This window comes from Tenrec ecaudatus, chromosome 13 (genome assembly GCF_050624435.1).
Source record: "Tenrec ecaudatus isolate mTenEca1 chromosome 13, mTenEca1.hap1, whole genome shotgun sequence".
NCBI classification, from domain to species: domain Eukaryota; kingdom Metazoa; phylum Chordata; class Mammalia; order Afrosoricida; family Tenrecidae; genus Tenrec; species Tenrec ecaudatus.
Window position 1 is genome coordinate 63,672,208 of NC_134542.1, and position 15,769 is coordinate 63,687,976.

The following is a 15,769-nucleotide window of genomic DNA, read 5'->3' on the forward strand; positions in this document are numbered from 1 at the left end:
ACTAGGGTGCACCTCAGTGGAGGTGGCTCAGTTGTTGATTCTCACTTTCCAACCTCAAGTAGCCGTCACTCCTCTGTCAGCAGAGACTTTCCAATTGCTGCATGCTGAGCAGGTGTCAGTGGGGCTTGCAGATCAAGACATTTGAAGAGAGGCCTGCCAGTCCACTTCCACAGCTGGATAGCACCCAGCAGCCCCAACAGTACGTCATGGACCTCTGAGTAGCCGTATTAATAGGGTGAAACAATCGTACAGATAATGCCAAAATAATTTAGATTTCTTTGTTTCATCTCCTTCCTTGAAGAATTCTCCCACTTGCGTCATGTGTTTGCTACTTCTGTTTCTCCTCCTTTCCGAGCCCTTCTACACTCTCTCCTTGGGCAGTTCTGCCCATTTGATCACAGTTGATTATTCTATGGTGTAACTCACTAAGGGTATTTTTTCCCTCCAGACAAAATTGAGTCCCTGAGGTGAGTTTAGTTCTAGACTTTAAGGGGACCAGAGTCATAGTCTCACAAGTTTTGCTAGTCTCTGTCCAACCAGTAAGTTTGGTCTCTTAGGATTTTGAGTTCTTGTCCACATTTTTCTCCCACCCTATTCCAGACCTTCTAATGTGATCCCTTTTAGAGCAATTGATAGTATTAGTTGGGCACCATCAACTTCTTCTGACCACAGAGTTGTGGGTACCAATGTTTGTGTGGTCCATTAGTCCATTGGACACGTTTCCATGTGTCTTCAGTTTTCATCACTCTTCTTTCCTCAGTGAGGAGAGAGAGAGACCCAGAGCTGTACCTCAGATGGCCACTTACAAGTTTTTAAGGCCTCCATTGCTACTCACCAAAGCAGGCTGTAAGACATGAATTTTGTGAACTATGCTATGTCAGTTGACCTCAGCATTCCCCAAGACTATGGTCCTGAGCCCTCAGGCTCAGTGATTCATTCACTCAAAAGTTTGGTTGTTATTGCTCTGCCCCTGTAAGCACCACTGTCATGGATATATTTGCAATAAAGGTAAATATATATATTTGTGGGTATAAACCCACTGTCCTTTCAACACCTGTTCAGTTTGTGTGTCTAGTTATACATCTGCTTATAGATCACTGCTACTGCAAGATTGTGTGTGGCACAGTTTTTCATTCTTAAAATGACAGTCACGGGTCCTTCAAAAAAGACCTAGCAAGGCTTGAGTACCCCTTGGGTGTTCCACTTCCACCCCACACACTCAGTCATCATAACCTTCTGAGCTGACCTTGACCTTGAATTCAACTTGCCCAGCAGATCCCCTTGGAAGCCACTGTTTGAATGGACTCTTTTTTGCTTAAGGGGCTCGCTCTCACAAGACTAGGACAAGTGTATTGTCTGCGGCCGTCCACTTATCACAGAGCTCAGCCTAAGCAGGCTTCATTTGGAATTGACCTGTGCATGTATATAATAGAATCTTTGTAGCAATATTATTTTACCTTACTTTTAATACTCATAGAAAACAAACTCACTGCCATCAAATTGATTCTGGCTCCCGTTTCACACTGTAGGACAGGGTACCCTGCCCCTGTGGGTTTCTGAGACTAACTCTAGAGGAGTACAAAGCCTGCCATGTGCTTTTCCCTTGGGGAAGCTGATGACTTTGAACTGCTGACTGGAGGTCAACAGCCAAACTTGTCACTACTATGCTACCAAGGCTCCTTTTAGGGCTTTTTGTTTGTTTTATTTTATCTCATTAAGATTTATTCATAAATGCATATTTATTATTAATTGGAAGCTAATATATCATTCCACAGTTTAATCACATCAAGAAGAATTGTACAGTTGCTACCATCAGCTTATAACTGCTTCCAGTAATTTTAATTTAGCATTTATTTAATAATATGGTTTATAATCTTTATATAGTATATTTATTTATAAGCAAAAGAGGCAGCTGTGAGTTAAAATTCTTTCATTGAGATGGCAATGTAAAATAGTTTCATTTCTTAACCAAAAATAAGCAATGTTGTTTTGTAGGTAAAGTTGTTAGCATGAATAATAAGATTAGAACCACTGGTTCTAATTATTTGAGTGCTTCATTCACTTCTTTGGTGTTTCCATCCCCGGGACTCCAAATTCTCATTGATGTATGCTGCCGAGTCATTTCCCACTCACAGTGCCCCTAACAGAGCGGTAGGGATCCCCGCACTGCCATCTGGGTGAAGAGGAGACTGCGCAGTTCTCTTTCACAAAGTGCCTGCTGGGTTGGAACCACCAACTTTTCAGTTAGCAGTCAGGTGCTTAGCCAGTGAGCCGCCAGGACACCTGTGAATTATCATAAGTAGGAGGACTCTTCCCTGCCTTCTAGTTGATTCTGACCCAGTGACCCTACAGGACAGAGTAGAACTGCTTCTTTGGGTTTGTGAGGCTGTAATCGTGGCGGACATGGTGGTCAGCAGCTCCCCACATCACCACTATGTTCCCAGGGCGCTGCAGAGCTACCGTGAGCTCTGGCAGCCAGGCTCAGTGCCCTTGCATCAGCTCCGACTTGCAGTGACCCTGCAGGACCGGCAGAACTGCCTGCCCCGGGGGGTTCCCAGACGGACGGTCTTCCGGGACTGGAAGGCCTTATCTCTCCTGTGGAGCTGTTGGTTTTTGAACTGCTGACTTTGTGGTTAGCAGCCCAGTGTGTACTCACTGTGCCACCAGGGCACCTTCCCAGTGGGCAGAAGGGTCAAATAAGTGAACCACAAATTACAGCCCACTATAGAGTGTAACTGTGTCCGAGATGTCATGGGACACTGGTGAGTTGACTCAAAGGTGCGTGCATAGAAGGGGAAGGGAAAGGGTTTTCTAGCTAGAGATCACTATGTATTATGTGAAATAACTTTTCATAGGTCAAAATGATTTAACACTGATTCTTTTATATTGTTCAAAATATGAAGGCAGCAGGAGTATGTCAAGCATGATCTGTTACTTGTATTTTGAGGGTACTGGCATAGTGGTTATAAGTTGGGCTCCTAGCCACTAGGTCAGCAGTTTGAAACCACCAGCCACTCTTAAGGAGAAAGATGAGGCTTTCTACTCTCATTAAGAATTCCAGTCTGAGAAGCCTGTGTCCTAGGGGCAGTCCTACCCTGTCCTGTTGGGTCTCCGTGAGTCAGAATCAACTCAGAGGCAGTGAGTTTGAAAGGGGAGAGTCTATTGGAGAGTGAAGAGAGTTGAAAATCAAGGCAGTTAACAAGTACCAGATGGTGAAGAAAATTTTGTTCTCGACTACAAATACTTTTCCAATCCTGTCTCATACTACCAAGATTAGGGAAAGCAACCTATAGAAATTTCAAAATCTTGATTCAGGCAGAGAGAGAAAGAAGGCTTTGGATGATGAAATGTTAGGTTATTTATGACCAACTCTCTCCTCAGGGTCCTGTTGACAGAAAGCTGTAAGGAGCCTACTAAGACTAGAAGTTGCAGTGTTCCACAGAGATGCGTTTTCTACACAACCTCTCACCCTGACCGCGAGCCCACTCTACAGTTGAGTCTTCTGTACTTCACTCACTATATACTCATTCTTTCATTTTTGTTGTAGGAATGTAGATATGATTGATCATCTTAACTACTTTTACAAACAGTAGTGTGAATCAGCTGAAGACTTAGAGAGCAGGTCATCAGTTTTCCACTCGTACACAATTCCTACACATACTGTTTGAATCCGTCCATTGCTTTCCCTCCCTCAAGAGAACATCATCAGCCCCACCTCCCGCCTGCTCCCTCCCATCATCCCTCCTCCTCTCCTAACCCGTCGGAATTTTGTCCCGGCATCACTGCTGCTGTTCGATGGCAGGGAGTTTGGTTTGGTTTTCATTGTAATTGGTTGATTATTCTAAGATGGGTGTATCTCACCAGTGTTACTGTCCCCCTTATAGACTTATGTATTATTTGGCTGAAAATTGAGTGGGGGGAGTTCAGTTCCAGACCCAAAAAGGTGACTAAAGGGCCATAGCCTTGGGGGGTCCCACTAGTCGCTGTTTGACCAATAAGCCTGGTTTCCTTTATGATTTGGAGTTCTGTTCCATGAATCCCCCCCCCCCCCGCCCTCTCTAGCATCATCTATTCTGATCTTTTTCAGAGCAGTTTATTGTAGTAACTTAGCACCATCTCGATCATAGGTTCCCACTCTTATTTTTGCCTACTACTCCTTTTTCAGTTAAAAAAAATTGATCTGTACCCCTCTGCCAATTAAAAACGTACTATTGCCCATAATCCAGGATAAAGTATAGGCATTGTGTTGCAGCCCCCTGGATCAGTCTTGCATTTTCCCCAGGGGGCAGTAGCTCTCACTTTGGAAAACATCGACCTAGTGCTGGAGACTGGTGCATTTTAGCCAATTTTAAGTGTATAATTCACTGGCATTAAGTACATTCCTGATGTTGTAACCATCACCACATCCAAAGATCTTTCATCACCCCAACAGAAACTCCACCCTTTCATACTACCTCCCAACCCACTTCTGCACACACTCACTCTCTTACGTGCAGTATCCTGACTGCTTAGCCTTTTCGTTTATGGCTCAGAGACAGTAGGAGCACTCACTCATCTCTGACCTGTGAGTTCATACCGTGTCGCCCTGAGTTGTGATTGGAACGGGAGCAACCATCGTTGATGTGTTGCATCCTCTACTATTGTGTTCTTGGATGAAGGCTGAGTAGTCAAACTTAAGTCCAGAGAAGTGGCGGCATTTGTAAATCAGCGATATGTTTTCAAGTGGTCACACACACATTGTTCCTAATGCTTAGGGGTTAGACTACTGGTGGCATAATGGCTGCGAATTGGGTCAGTCCCAAACCACCAGCCGCTCCAAGGGGGGCTTTCTATTCTCCTCGGGAGTTACAGTCTCCGTCACACACGGAGGCAGTTCTACTCTAGCTATAGGGTTGCTGCAGGTCAGAATTGACTCGATGGCGGTGAGGGATTTTTTTTTTTTTTAACAATTTATTGGGGCTGATACAATTCTGTTCACAGTTCATACATATACATACATCAATTGTATAAAGCACATCTGTACAGTCTTTGCCCTAATCATTTTTTTCTCTTTTCTTCTTTTACATTTTATTAGGGACTCCAACAACTCTTACCACAATCCATACATATACATACATCAATTGTATAAAGCACATCCATACATTCCCTGCCCCAGGATTTTTTTTTAAGTATTGGTAATCATCAGTTTATATGTATGGTTTTTTGTTTTTGATATCTGGCAGTGACCCATAGTTTTCGACTGAGTAGATTTGAAACTTTTCATAGAATTTATCAGATTAATGTATCTCAGACAAAGGCTGAAGTGCTCATTCCATCATAAGGAATAGGGCAGATTGACCATTGTCATTCAGATCCAGATGTGTCCAGATTACCTGATCAAGACATCTGAGTTATTTACGTACCCCACTGCATATGCTGGGGTGCAGTGTGCCTTGCTGTCCATTTGAGGTGTGTGGATGATTCTGTAGTTCATGGAGGTCACCCCCACCCTAGTGGAACGTATCCTACTTTCTGGGAAACTACAGACGTGTCTGAGTTTGCTTGATGAATGTTTTCGTTTTCAAGTGAAAAGAGTCCTAGGATTCATCTGAGTCACTCGATCTTTCTAATCTTTCAAATAACCACAAGAGCATGTCACACTTCTGATAAAATCAAAGCACCTTGGCCAGGTCATCTGTCATATGTAAGTCCCAAGGCAAATGGTAATGTCAAAACCAGTTGTGTTAATGTAACATTCCATACTTTTGGACAAATAAGTGGACTGTAAAGACTGAAATGAACTACTTAAATATATTTAAGCCACATCCAGTGTTTATTCTTTGATGTTGTTAACGAAGTCTGATTTCCCTATCTTAATCATTGCTTGTTTTAAATGGTAAAAAGTGTGTGGAGTCTGTTGCTGGTAGACGGTACATAAGTTGTTTCTTCTCCAGAGTGAAGTCACCCTGCTGAGAAATGAAGTGGCACAGCTGAAGCAGCTTCTTCTGGCTCATAAAGATTGCCCTGTAACCGCCATGCAGAAGAAATCCGGCTATCACAGTGAGTAACGGCCCATTACCTGTAGCCTCGGGCTGCAGCACTGATGCACTGCCAGTGAGAGCCAAGCTGCCCTGAAGACGATGGAGGCTGGGGCTCTAATGTTCAAGATTAAATACCAGCACTTCTGCCAGGTTTTCATGGAACCGGAGGAGCTATGTCTTAGGATGCAGAGGGGTTTGGGGTTTTGTCTATATTTCCAGCTCTGGGGTAGGCATGACCGTAGGCTCGCAGAAAGAGTTGGTTATAATTGAAAGTGGGCTGTGGGTGCTGATGGTACTTCATGTGTTTCTCAGGGTGCCACTTGACCTTCAGCGGCTAGAGTGAGACCCTGCTTCCTTTCCAGCCCCTGTCAGTAATGATGGGGTTTTAGTTGTTGTTGTTTTAAATCAGCCACCTTCATTTAAGGCTATCTAGTATCTGGGTCCAGTACCAGATGCTAATCGCCTTTCTTAGATAACATCAGGATGATGTGCAGTGTTTTTATTATTTTCAGCCTTTCTGATGAGCATCCTAGTTAGTTACTCATAAGAATGCTAACGCAGAATCTCATTTAAATTATCTGCTTGTAGATGCCTTCATAAATGTTTCCTCCCCAAAATGGGTTTCTTTTGTTTTCAGCACTTTAGAGGTTAATTGAGTTTTTTTTCCCTTCTTGTAATGTCCTCTTTTTGATAAGATGCACCATGTTAGAACCAGCTGTTACTCTTGAATAAATGGCCAATTTTGTCCATCGTACACAAATTTGTAACAAATAACAGAGCTGGGAATGCATTAGGCAACATTCATAATCTATAACCCACAGCTTTCATTTTGATGATTTAGTGAGATTTCAGGATGTGTGTAAATGTGAAGATTGTGTGCGCCATATGTATCCACTTCATTTTAATTTGCCAGTGTCAGTAATTCAAAGAAAGAAACCGTTTGTATTGGACGCAAACAGTTCCTCAGGTGCTCACGATAAAACTTAATGGCCACCATCTTTACTTGTAGTCATTGTAAGCAGTTTCATCAGAATGGGCAATATTTTTTAATTTAAAAGATTCAGGAGATTTAGCAACTCTCCCTTGCTATATATATTTAGAGCACTGATTTTTGTCAGTTTATAAATCTCACTCTGTCCTTCGATATCTAGTCCTTTTGACAGGACAGCAAGGCTCATTGTGGAGTAACTTGGAGCCGTGTAGAAATAGGTGGGGGGTTTGTATTAAGCCCGATCGCTGCCAGGGAAGAGACCGTTATGGCTTCCACCTGACATACAAGACAGTGTCCTAGAGAAGCTACTAAGGACAGCATTATGCATACTTGATTTTCCTAAATGGGAAAGCTTTCTTGAATTCTGATCATTCAAAAAGAAATAGAGTAATAGTTCTATAAGATTCAAAGGGAACAACTCAAATCGCATTTAGTCCTAATGTACCTGTACTTTTTGCATTTTAAATCGGCTCCTGGGTGACCCCAACAGTTTGATCCCCGTGTCCAGACTCAGTCAATAAAAGCCAGCTTTCTACTTTAAACAATCATAGGGTCACATATGAACTTTTAAAGTTAAACGAAGTAATTGGAAACCCAGACTAACAATTCATTAATAATACACTAATAGTACATATTGTGTCAGGCTACAAGAAGGTACGAAATGAATGACAGTTTTGCCTTTTGAAACTATATCTACCTTTGTCCTTCCTTGGCAAATAGATTTTCAAATTGGCCAAAGTGTAGTGTAGGCACTGTAATATAAAAACAAATTCACTATTATTTAATACTCAAGTTTGATACAGAGATGAAGTGAACGTAGGTTGGAGAAAATTATGGGTAAATTCACATTTCATCATGTTGTAGAATATAGCTGGGCTCCAATATTTAACATTAAATAGCAGAGTTTATACAAGGTTCTAAGGGAAGCAGAGGCTGTCCGTCTTGGCATCTTAGTTTTGTTCTGCCTTGTTTTTCATTTCCTCCTTCCAGCTGATGTCCCTAGGCATCACTGCAGGCTGACGGAAGCTCTGAGCAGTGCCACGCACGTCTCACCGTGGTGTGGACGGCAGTCATGGCTAATGGGAGCTGTAGTGATAGTTCACTTTAAAAACCATTTGTGAAAGGAAACCAAGATGTGCTAGAAATTAAGGAATATTGCAGGTAGTAATATTATTGGAGGGAAAGATGACAGCCTCACATAATTTGAACATGTCATGAAGGACCAATGTCTGTGGAAGGACATCATGCTTGCTGATGTAGAAGGTCATTGAAAAAGAGGAAGGCCCTCAACGAAATGGTTGACCCAGTGGCGCCAACAAGGGGCTCAGACATAACAACAGTCGTGCGGCTGGTGTGAGATCAAGCAGTACTTCAATCTGTTGTGCTTAGAGGTGCTCTTGAGTCGGAATCAACTGGATTGCTCTAACAACAACAATGTATTTGAACATAGAACTTCAGAGAGAATTCGATTGTAAGACAGCTGGTTTCTCTCAGCTTTAATCTGACTCACTCAAAGTGGTTCTTTGAGTACAGTAACATCTCCTGTACTTTCTAGTGCTTGTGATTATTGTATCAATAATTTTCTCCCCTCGCTCTGTAGAACTAGTGCAGTAATGCGGTACATTGTAAAGTATTTCTGTCTGGAATTTATAATGACGTCATGTATAAGTGAGTGAGTACCGGATTTGCTTTACCTAATTCTGAAATTCTATAGGTTAGCCCTTCCTCCCTCCCCTCTCTGAGCCACCGCTTCATTCCGAGTCGGTGCCTCTGCCTGTGCGTTTCCCTAGAGCACTCTTTGACTAGCCTCTTTCTTCCTCAGAGCCGGTGTGTGCCTCAAGAGAAGGCCTTAGAACATGGGCCGGGGTGAGGGGGAGTGGGGCGCGGGAGGGGGGGTTCTCGGGAGGGGGGGTTCTCAGGGCTTCTTCAGAAACCTCTCCTGAGACATTGTCATAGCTAGTGTTTAGTTTGCTTTGAAAAAAAGAACTTGCGTGAGCTTTTTAAATAACTGAATTGTAAATATTTCAAAACTTCCATTATTGCTTGGTTAAAAAAAACAACTACTTCTTACCTTATGTAATTTGAAAGGGATTACTAATTGTGATTTTTTAAGTCTTCTCTTGAGGTCAAGGTTTTATCCAGGGGTGTGGTTTTATATTTATACAGTGGTAGTTTATACTGAAGATGGGGTGATATTTCATTAATGCATTTTTCAAATCTGCTTTTCAAAAGTGCATGGATCTGAGACAAATGTGTCACAATCTGTAAGAACAACTATGTGCCAAGCTGTACTTGCTAGGCATCCCCTCTGCTTTCATCATCATCAGACATCACAGGATGAGCCTCTCTTAAGACCCCAGCCTTACACAGAGTGGCTCTCAGAAAGGACATCTCCCCTCTGCAAACGTGTACATTTTCAAGGCTGATAGAAAGCCTGCGTACTGTCACTCGGAAACAACTACATACAGATTATTCTTAATGCCAAGTGAAAAAAGAGCCAGGTGTGCGAGGCGATACCCAGGATGGTACTATTTTTAGAATGTTCAAAAATGTAACAAAACTAAGCTATGCCACTTAAGACACACCTAATAGGCTAAAACTACAAAGAATGCCCATGAAACTGGCGACGATAATATCCAGCCGGCGCCGCCCTTGGGTGCGCAGGGAGAGCTCCCCGAAAGGAGGCGTCCTCGCTCCGTGCCCGTTGGGATCCGGGTTCACAGGTGTTCCATTACCGCTGGACTTCCTAACTTGTATGTGCTATGAACTCTGGGTGCCTGTCCTGTCATGCTGCCTTTTCACACACTGAAACAATGGGATTCCAATTTGCTACAATGAGGAGGAGGAAGGAGCTCTGTTGTTCAGACATAAGAATTGGTAGATTCGTGTTCATAAATATTTAGAATGCCCTTTACTGAATATCTTTCCAATGGCAGCATCTAGGGTTTTATTTGGAATTTTTATTTGAGTCCCAATTAATTCATGCAACTGTAACAGCTGGTGGCATTTAAATTCTCAATTTGCTTATTCTCATGTGTATGCATCATTGGGATCAGGTGTGGTAATCATCCGTTGCTGCAATGGATGGAAAGTCAGCCAGAATAAATAGAGTTCTGGAGAGTGCACGGGGAATAATTTGAAAATATAATATGTATGTAAGATTCCATTTTGTTTATGCACGTAGTAGTTATAAATTCTTTTTAATCTTTTAATAAGAATGACATGTAGACAAACGGCACTAGTTTTGCTAAGTGCACTGGGTTATGTAAATGTTGTAAGAGCTTGGGAAGTGGCTGGTTACATCTGTAAGAAGCCATCTCTTACTCCACCCCCCTTTTTCCCTGAAGGTTATTTAGCACCGGTTCTCCAGCTCTGTTCTAGGAGGTTGTCGGTCCCCTGAGAGTTTCCATGTGTGTGGCTCTGCCTGCAAGGAAAACTGCCTCCTGCTGGAGCCGAGCCCTTCTTCAGTGACTCCATGGCCTTAACACTGCCTTACCTAAGAGACCTGGCCCAGCAGACGCCATCGACCTTCTCATACGCGCGTACCGTGTTTCATTTAAGGAAATGAGTCGCTTTTCTTTTTCCCCGCAGCTGCTGATAAAGATGACAGCTCAGAAGACATTTCTGTGCCGAGTAGCCCACGTACTGAAGCTATCCAGCATAGTTCCGTCAGCACATCCAACGGAGTCAGTGCAGCATCCAAGGCAGAAGCGGGGGCCCCTTCCCTTCTCACCCAGATGGCAGACCAGAGCACGGAGGAGCCCGCGCTGTCGCAGATTGTCATGGCGCCTTCCTCCCAGTCACAGCCCTCAGGAAGTTGATTAGAAACCAAGCCCGCAGCGCATTCGTTTTAGATCCTCATTAGTGACTTCAAAGGGAAATCAAGGAAAGACCAGTTTCCATTTATGCGAAATCTGTGGTTGTAAATTTTTTTTTTACTTGAAATTAAATTTGGCTCTAAAGTTGGTGTAGCAGCAGTTGATGATCAGACTGGACAAAGTTTCTGGGAAAAGACTGTTTATGCTTTTTTTTATAAATATTGTCAGATTTATTAATTTTTCTGTGCTCAAGGTGTAAATTGTATTATAATTCTTTGTGAATTATTTCACTTTTCATTTGGTGGTGGTTTAATAATGGAGGTGTTACTGAATCTCCTCCCGCTTCCATTTCTAGGAACCACCTCCCTCGACTGTGATGCTGGTGTTGTTCTGTGTCATTTATACCAAAGTTCTGCATAGTCCCTGTTGACTTTGTGAAGTTAACAAGGTCAGAAGCACTAGGCAAGAGAAAGGTGGAAATTTGCTTTTGATCTTTTTGCCTTTTATTTTGCACATTATGCAACAGGAAGAACGTTGGGGAACATTTTTTTTTAAGTGAAACCTTAGTCAAAGGTATACAGTGCTGTCATGCGCACTCTCTACACTTGATCAAGGTCAGTAAAACGAGAGTTTTTCTTTTTGTAAGACATTATGTAACATGAATTGTGGAATCTTTCATCATTTCAAAAACAACTTTATCTTGAAAGTCTTGAATTCAGTATTTACCCTAAGTTTTGAGCCTAAAAAGAAAAAGAAATTATAGAGTGTACAATACAGGGTTATCCAGCACCTAACAATTTTGGAAATTAGACTTTTTTCCTCATATTTCAGATTGCAAACTGCAAAGTTTATGCATAATCAAGTATGGTATGGTTGCCAGAAAAGCCTAAAATTACTACTTAGAAAATTTAAGACTGTTTCTCCCCATTGTCTTGTATTTGTGAGCTAACGTACCTATTCTTGTGAAAGCACTGTCATCTTTTAGTAGCAAATTTTGATAATGTTTCTCGTGGAAAAAAATCAGTATCTATCTTTAGAACAATGTAATTATAATGTGAGAAGCGAGGATGCATGTGCGTGCGTGCGTGTGTGTGTGTGTGTGTGCTGTGTGTGAATGGGTATGTGTCTGTCAGTAGTTTATGCCAGCAATTTTTGCTTGAATGTTTAACGATGCCTTCCGTGTGATGCTGGCCAATAGGTGATTGCCGTCTAAAATGTCATTTCTGTGCAGGCTTGGATAACTAACATTCCATGATGTAGTTTGTTTCTGATGAGATGATTGTAGGTACACTTTTCTCATTATCCAATCATCTGTGGGATACTGAGTTTTCTAATGTGCCATTATCGATTTTTATTCTGAAGTTATGTTCAAACGATAGTACAATATTTTAAAATAGCCTAAATTGTTTTTTAAAAGTTAAAAAGTAGTAGATGTGTGTATGAAAAATGTTGTACAATAGTCCTGAGTCCTACCCAGTAGCAACTTCTGGCATTCTAGCAAGATTCCAATGTGTAAATACCTGTCATGCACCGATAGATAGTAAGTCGTGTAGTGTGTTCTCATCCATGCTACACTATTTGCTAACGTCTCAGTGCCATCTCTTAATGAGACCGACATTTTAAAATCCTAGATGGAACATCCTTGTTAATTCAAGGATATGTCCCACCTGCCTAAGTTACAAACTGGGAAACATTCAAGTTCTACAAATGACATTTCAAGATTTTTAAGTATGAAGATAATAGGAATTTTATTGTTTGGCTTATTAAGAATGAGAGAGATTTTAGTTGGTAATTCTACTTCTAAATTTTTTTTATTTTTAACTGATTTTATAAGTTTTAAGTAACCAATTTCTAATCATGATTTTGCCACAATTATGCTAAGGAGTTGATCTCAAAGGCACAAAATATGAATTCTGGAGGAAAACTATTTTTATTGTAGTTTTGATGAGTTAGGGAAAGCCTCGTTGGTTCACTCTCCTAGGTCTTTCAGTGTATATTTTTTTCATCGTATTATTTATGCAAGTTAAAGTTCTTTGGTAACAGAATTCTTGCAACTGTAAAATAAACTACATAGATGTAAACGGTTAATGAGCTTACCAAGGTTAGCAAAACTTTCATTGTAAACCAATCTGTACTCAGCAAATAAAAATCATTATTAGTTGTGTAAACACAAACTCCATTCTGACTCTCAAGACGTCACACTACTTCTGTACCTAGCATTTTGAGTCCTTATATTTGCAATGTTACACAAACTGTACTATTTTCTTTATGTGCAGTTTGCATGAGTAAACCATCAGAGAATAAATTCTATCTTTAAATTATGTTCATAATGTACTTGTTCTTACCTTTCTTTCTTTGAGTTACGTTACCTGATCATCAGAGTTGGTCTTCCCCGCATCCCCACTTAAATGTCCCGAGGAGAACCTAGGACTGGTTCTAGTTCCGTGATCAGATGAATTGGGCGCTCAGACCTTGGTCCACTAGTTTGCGTTCACTTTCAGCCCCATCCATAAGCAGTGAACTTAAGTTATGTTCTCTGCCCGGAATGTTTCCTGAACTTCAGCCCCAGAGCCACCTGTTTTTGTGATCTCTTTGTGACTGCCTAACAAAACATCTTAAACATAATCTGCTCAGGGCTGAACTCCTGGTCTCCTCTCAACCCTCAAATACACACCCCCACCCCACCCCACACACATAACCTCCTATTTCAAACAATTGCACTGGCGCCACGTGCTTACACTTGAAACACCTTGTCGTTCTTCATTCCTCTCCCTTTTCACACCGCACAGCTAATCTGGCAGGAAACCCTGTTTACTGTCTCGTCAAAAGGATTTTAAAAAGCTCTTTAGTGTTGCTCACTTTGTGATTCTCTCCCTGCTTCCACCCTGGTCTGCCACCGTCTCAGCACAACAGCCAGGATGGTGCTTTCAAAGCAGAAGTCAGGTCGCAGGCCTCCTGAAGCTCTGGGGCGGCTCCCCTTTCCCTCAGTGACCCTGGAGTTCTGCCAGGGGCCGGCCTGTCTCCTCCCTGTGCTCTGCCCGTCCGTCTCTTACCGCAGCTCCTACCACTTTGCTTTATTTAGATACTTTGAACGCTGCTAGATGCCAGGCAAGGGTCCCTGGAGGTGCAGTGGTTAAGCCCTCGCCAAATGGGCAGTGATCCAAACCTCCCAGCATCTCTTCGGGAGAGAAGACCCAGCAGTCTGCTCCTGTAAAGGTTACAGCCTCAGAAGCCACACATGGCACTTCTATGTGCTGCAGTGGAGCGTGAGTCAGTATCAACTCCGAGCCACACAACAACAGGCAAGTACTATGAATACACCCAGTAGCCCCACTAAACACCTCTGCCTTCCAGGCCTCTCTTGGAAGGAGGGTTGGGAAACATAATTAGCCCAATACATACATTGAATATTCTGTTACAGATGAGTGCTAGGTGAAGAAATATACCTGGAGGATATAAGTTACTGGAGTGCTTGGGCAGTGATATTTTGGACAGCCAACCCTGAGAAGACACAGGATCCCACAGAGGGCTGGTTTTGTTTCTGAGGTGCTCCGTGTGCCATTAGATAAGAGATCTCATGAAGCAATGTTGATACATTTCTGCAACGCCTAGTAGCTCTGTGGATGTAAGACAAGAGTTGACCGGCCCCCATAGTGTCCCAGTTGTAGTCTTCACAGAAGCAGCTCCCATAGGGAGACGGTGCATTCAAATTGCTGAACTTGCTGTGAGCGGTTGAGTGTCCAACCACCGTGCCACCAGGGCAGCTTGTAACCAGTAAGGCTTAACAAAGGAAGGCTGTGTTGAGATCAAATTCATGTTTGATTTGTCATCTTCCAGAAGGTGAGAACAATCAATGTTCGTAGTGTGACAGTTTGGCTTGTTCTACATCTGTGAGTCTGTAGAGTTTGATGATTGATGTGAACATATTTGCGATGATATAGCCATTGGAGAGACCAGTTACTCTTAGGCCTTTATCGTACATCAAGATGTGTAGGCACACAGAGACACTCACAAAAAACCTACAGAACAGAGAGCTGTACCAGCAATTCCAGAATAAAGGCATTTAGAAGAAATGCATTTAAAATAGAATGTGTTTTTAGAATATCATCCCCATCGAGAAATACTACCTTTGAAAAAAACTGGAAGTATTTGATATAACCCCAAACCAAACTCACTGCCACTGAATCAGTTCCAATACAGCAACCCTAGAGGACAGAGGACAGATGCCCCTCTGGCTTGCTGGGACTGAATGCATCCTTGTGGGAATAGAGAGCCTTATCCTTCTCCCAAATCTCTTGTATTTGATACAGTTCTGAAAGCTCACCTTTATACTTTGAATAAATACAAATGGAGTTTGTCTATAATTCTCTCACATGGTTAAGAATGTTGCATGTCTTTCGAGATAGAGATTGAGAATTAGAGTTTATAAAGGCAAAGTATTAAGATCCTGGAAGCATCCTCCTATGTGAAAAAAAAGAAAAAGAAAACCCTCGCAAGATAAATAATAAAGGCTTTCTTGGAGAAATAAACAATTCTACCATTTAAGTGAATTCTGTTAGTTGTCACGGTCAGTTCCAACACGTGCAGACCCAGTGCACAACAAAGCAAACCACCTCATTGATGATCTTCCTCTTGTTCACTGACCATCTATCGACTTTCCCAAGTCTTCTTTTCCCAAAGACTGCATGTCCAAGGTGCCCTTCCAAGGAGCATTTTCACTGTACTTCCAAGACACATTTGTTCAATACGCTTCATTGACTCCATCATTCAAGTGCATCCGTTCTTCAAATCTTCCTCACTCATTTTTGAGCTTTCACATGCATCTGAGGCGATTTCTAACACCACGGCTTGGGCCAGATACATCTTAGGCCGCAGCGTGACCTCTTTGCTTTCAAGGAGACTTGCTTATGTAGCACCTCTGCCCACTGTGGGGTCATTTG

At 42.2% G+C, this 15,769-nt stretch overlaps 1 protein-coding gene across 1 annotated transcript in view; it reads left to right on the forward strand.

The window, feature by feature from the left end:
- Positions 1-13,150, forward strand: part of ATF2 (activating transcription factor 2) — a 95,695-nt gene extending 82,545 nt beyond the window's left edge. Inside the window, exons 13-14 of the mRNA XM_075528952.1 lie at positions 5,934-6,039; positions 10,603-13,150. Coding sequence (XP_075385067.1) covers positions 5,934-6,039; positions 10,603-10,832 — 336 coding nt within the window. The 3' untranslated portion in view covers positions 10,833-13,150. The remainder of the gene's footprint in view (positions 1-5,933; positions 6,040-10,602) is intronic.
- The last annotated feature ends 2,619 nt before the right edge of the window (positions 13,151-15,769 follow it).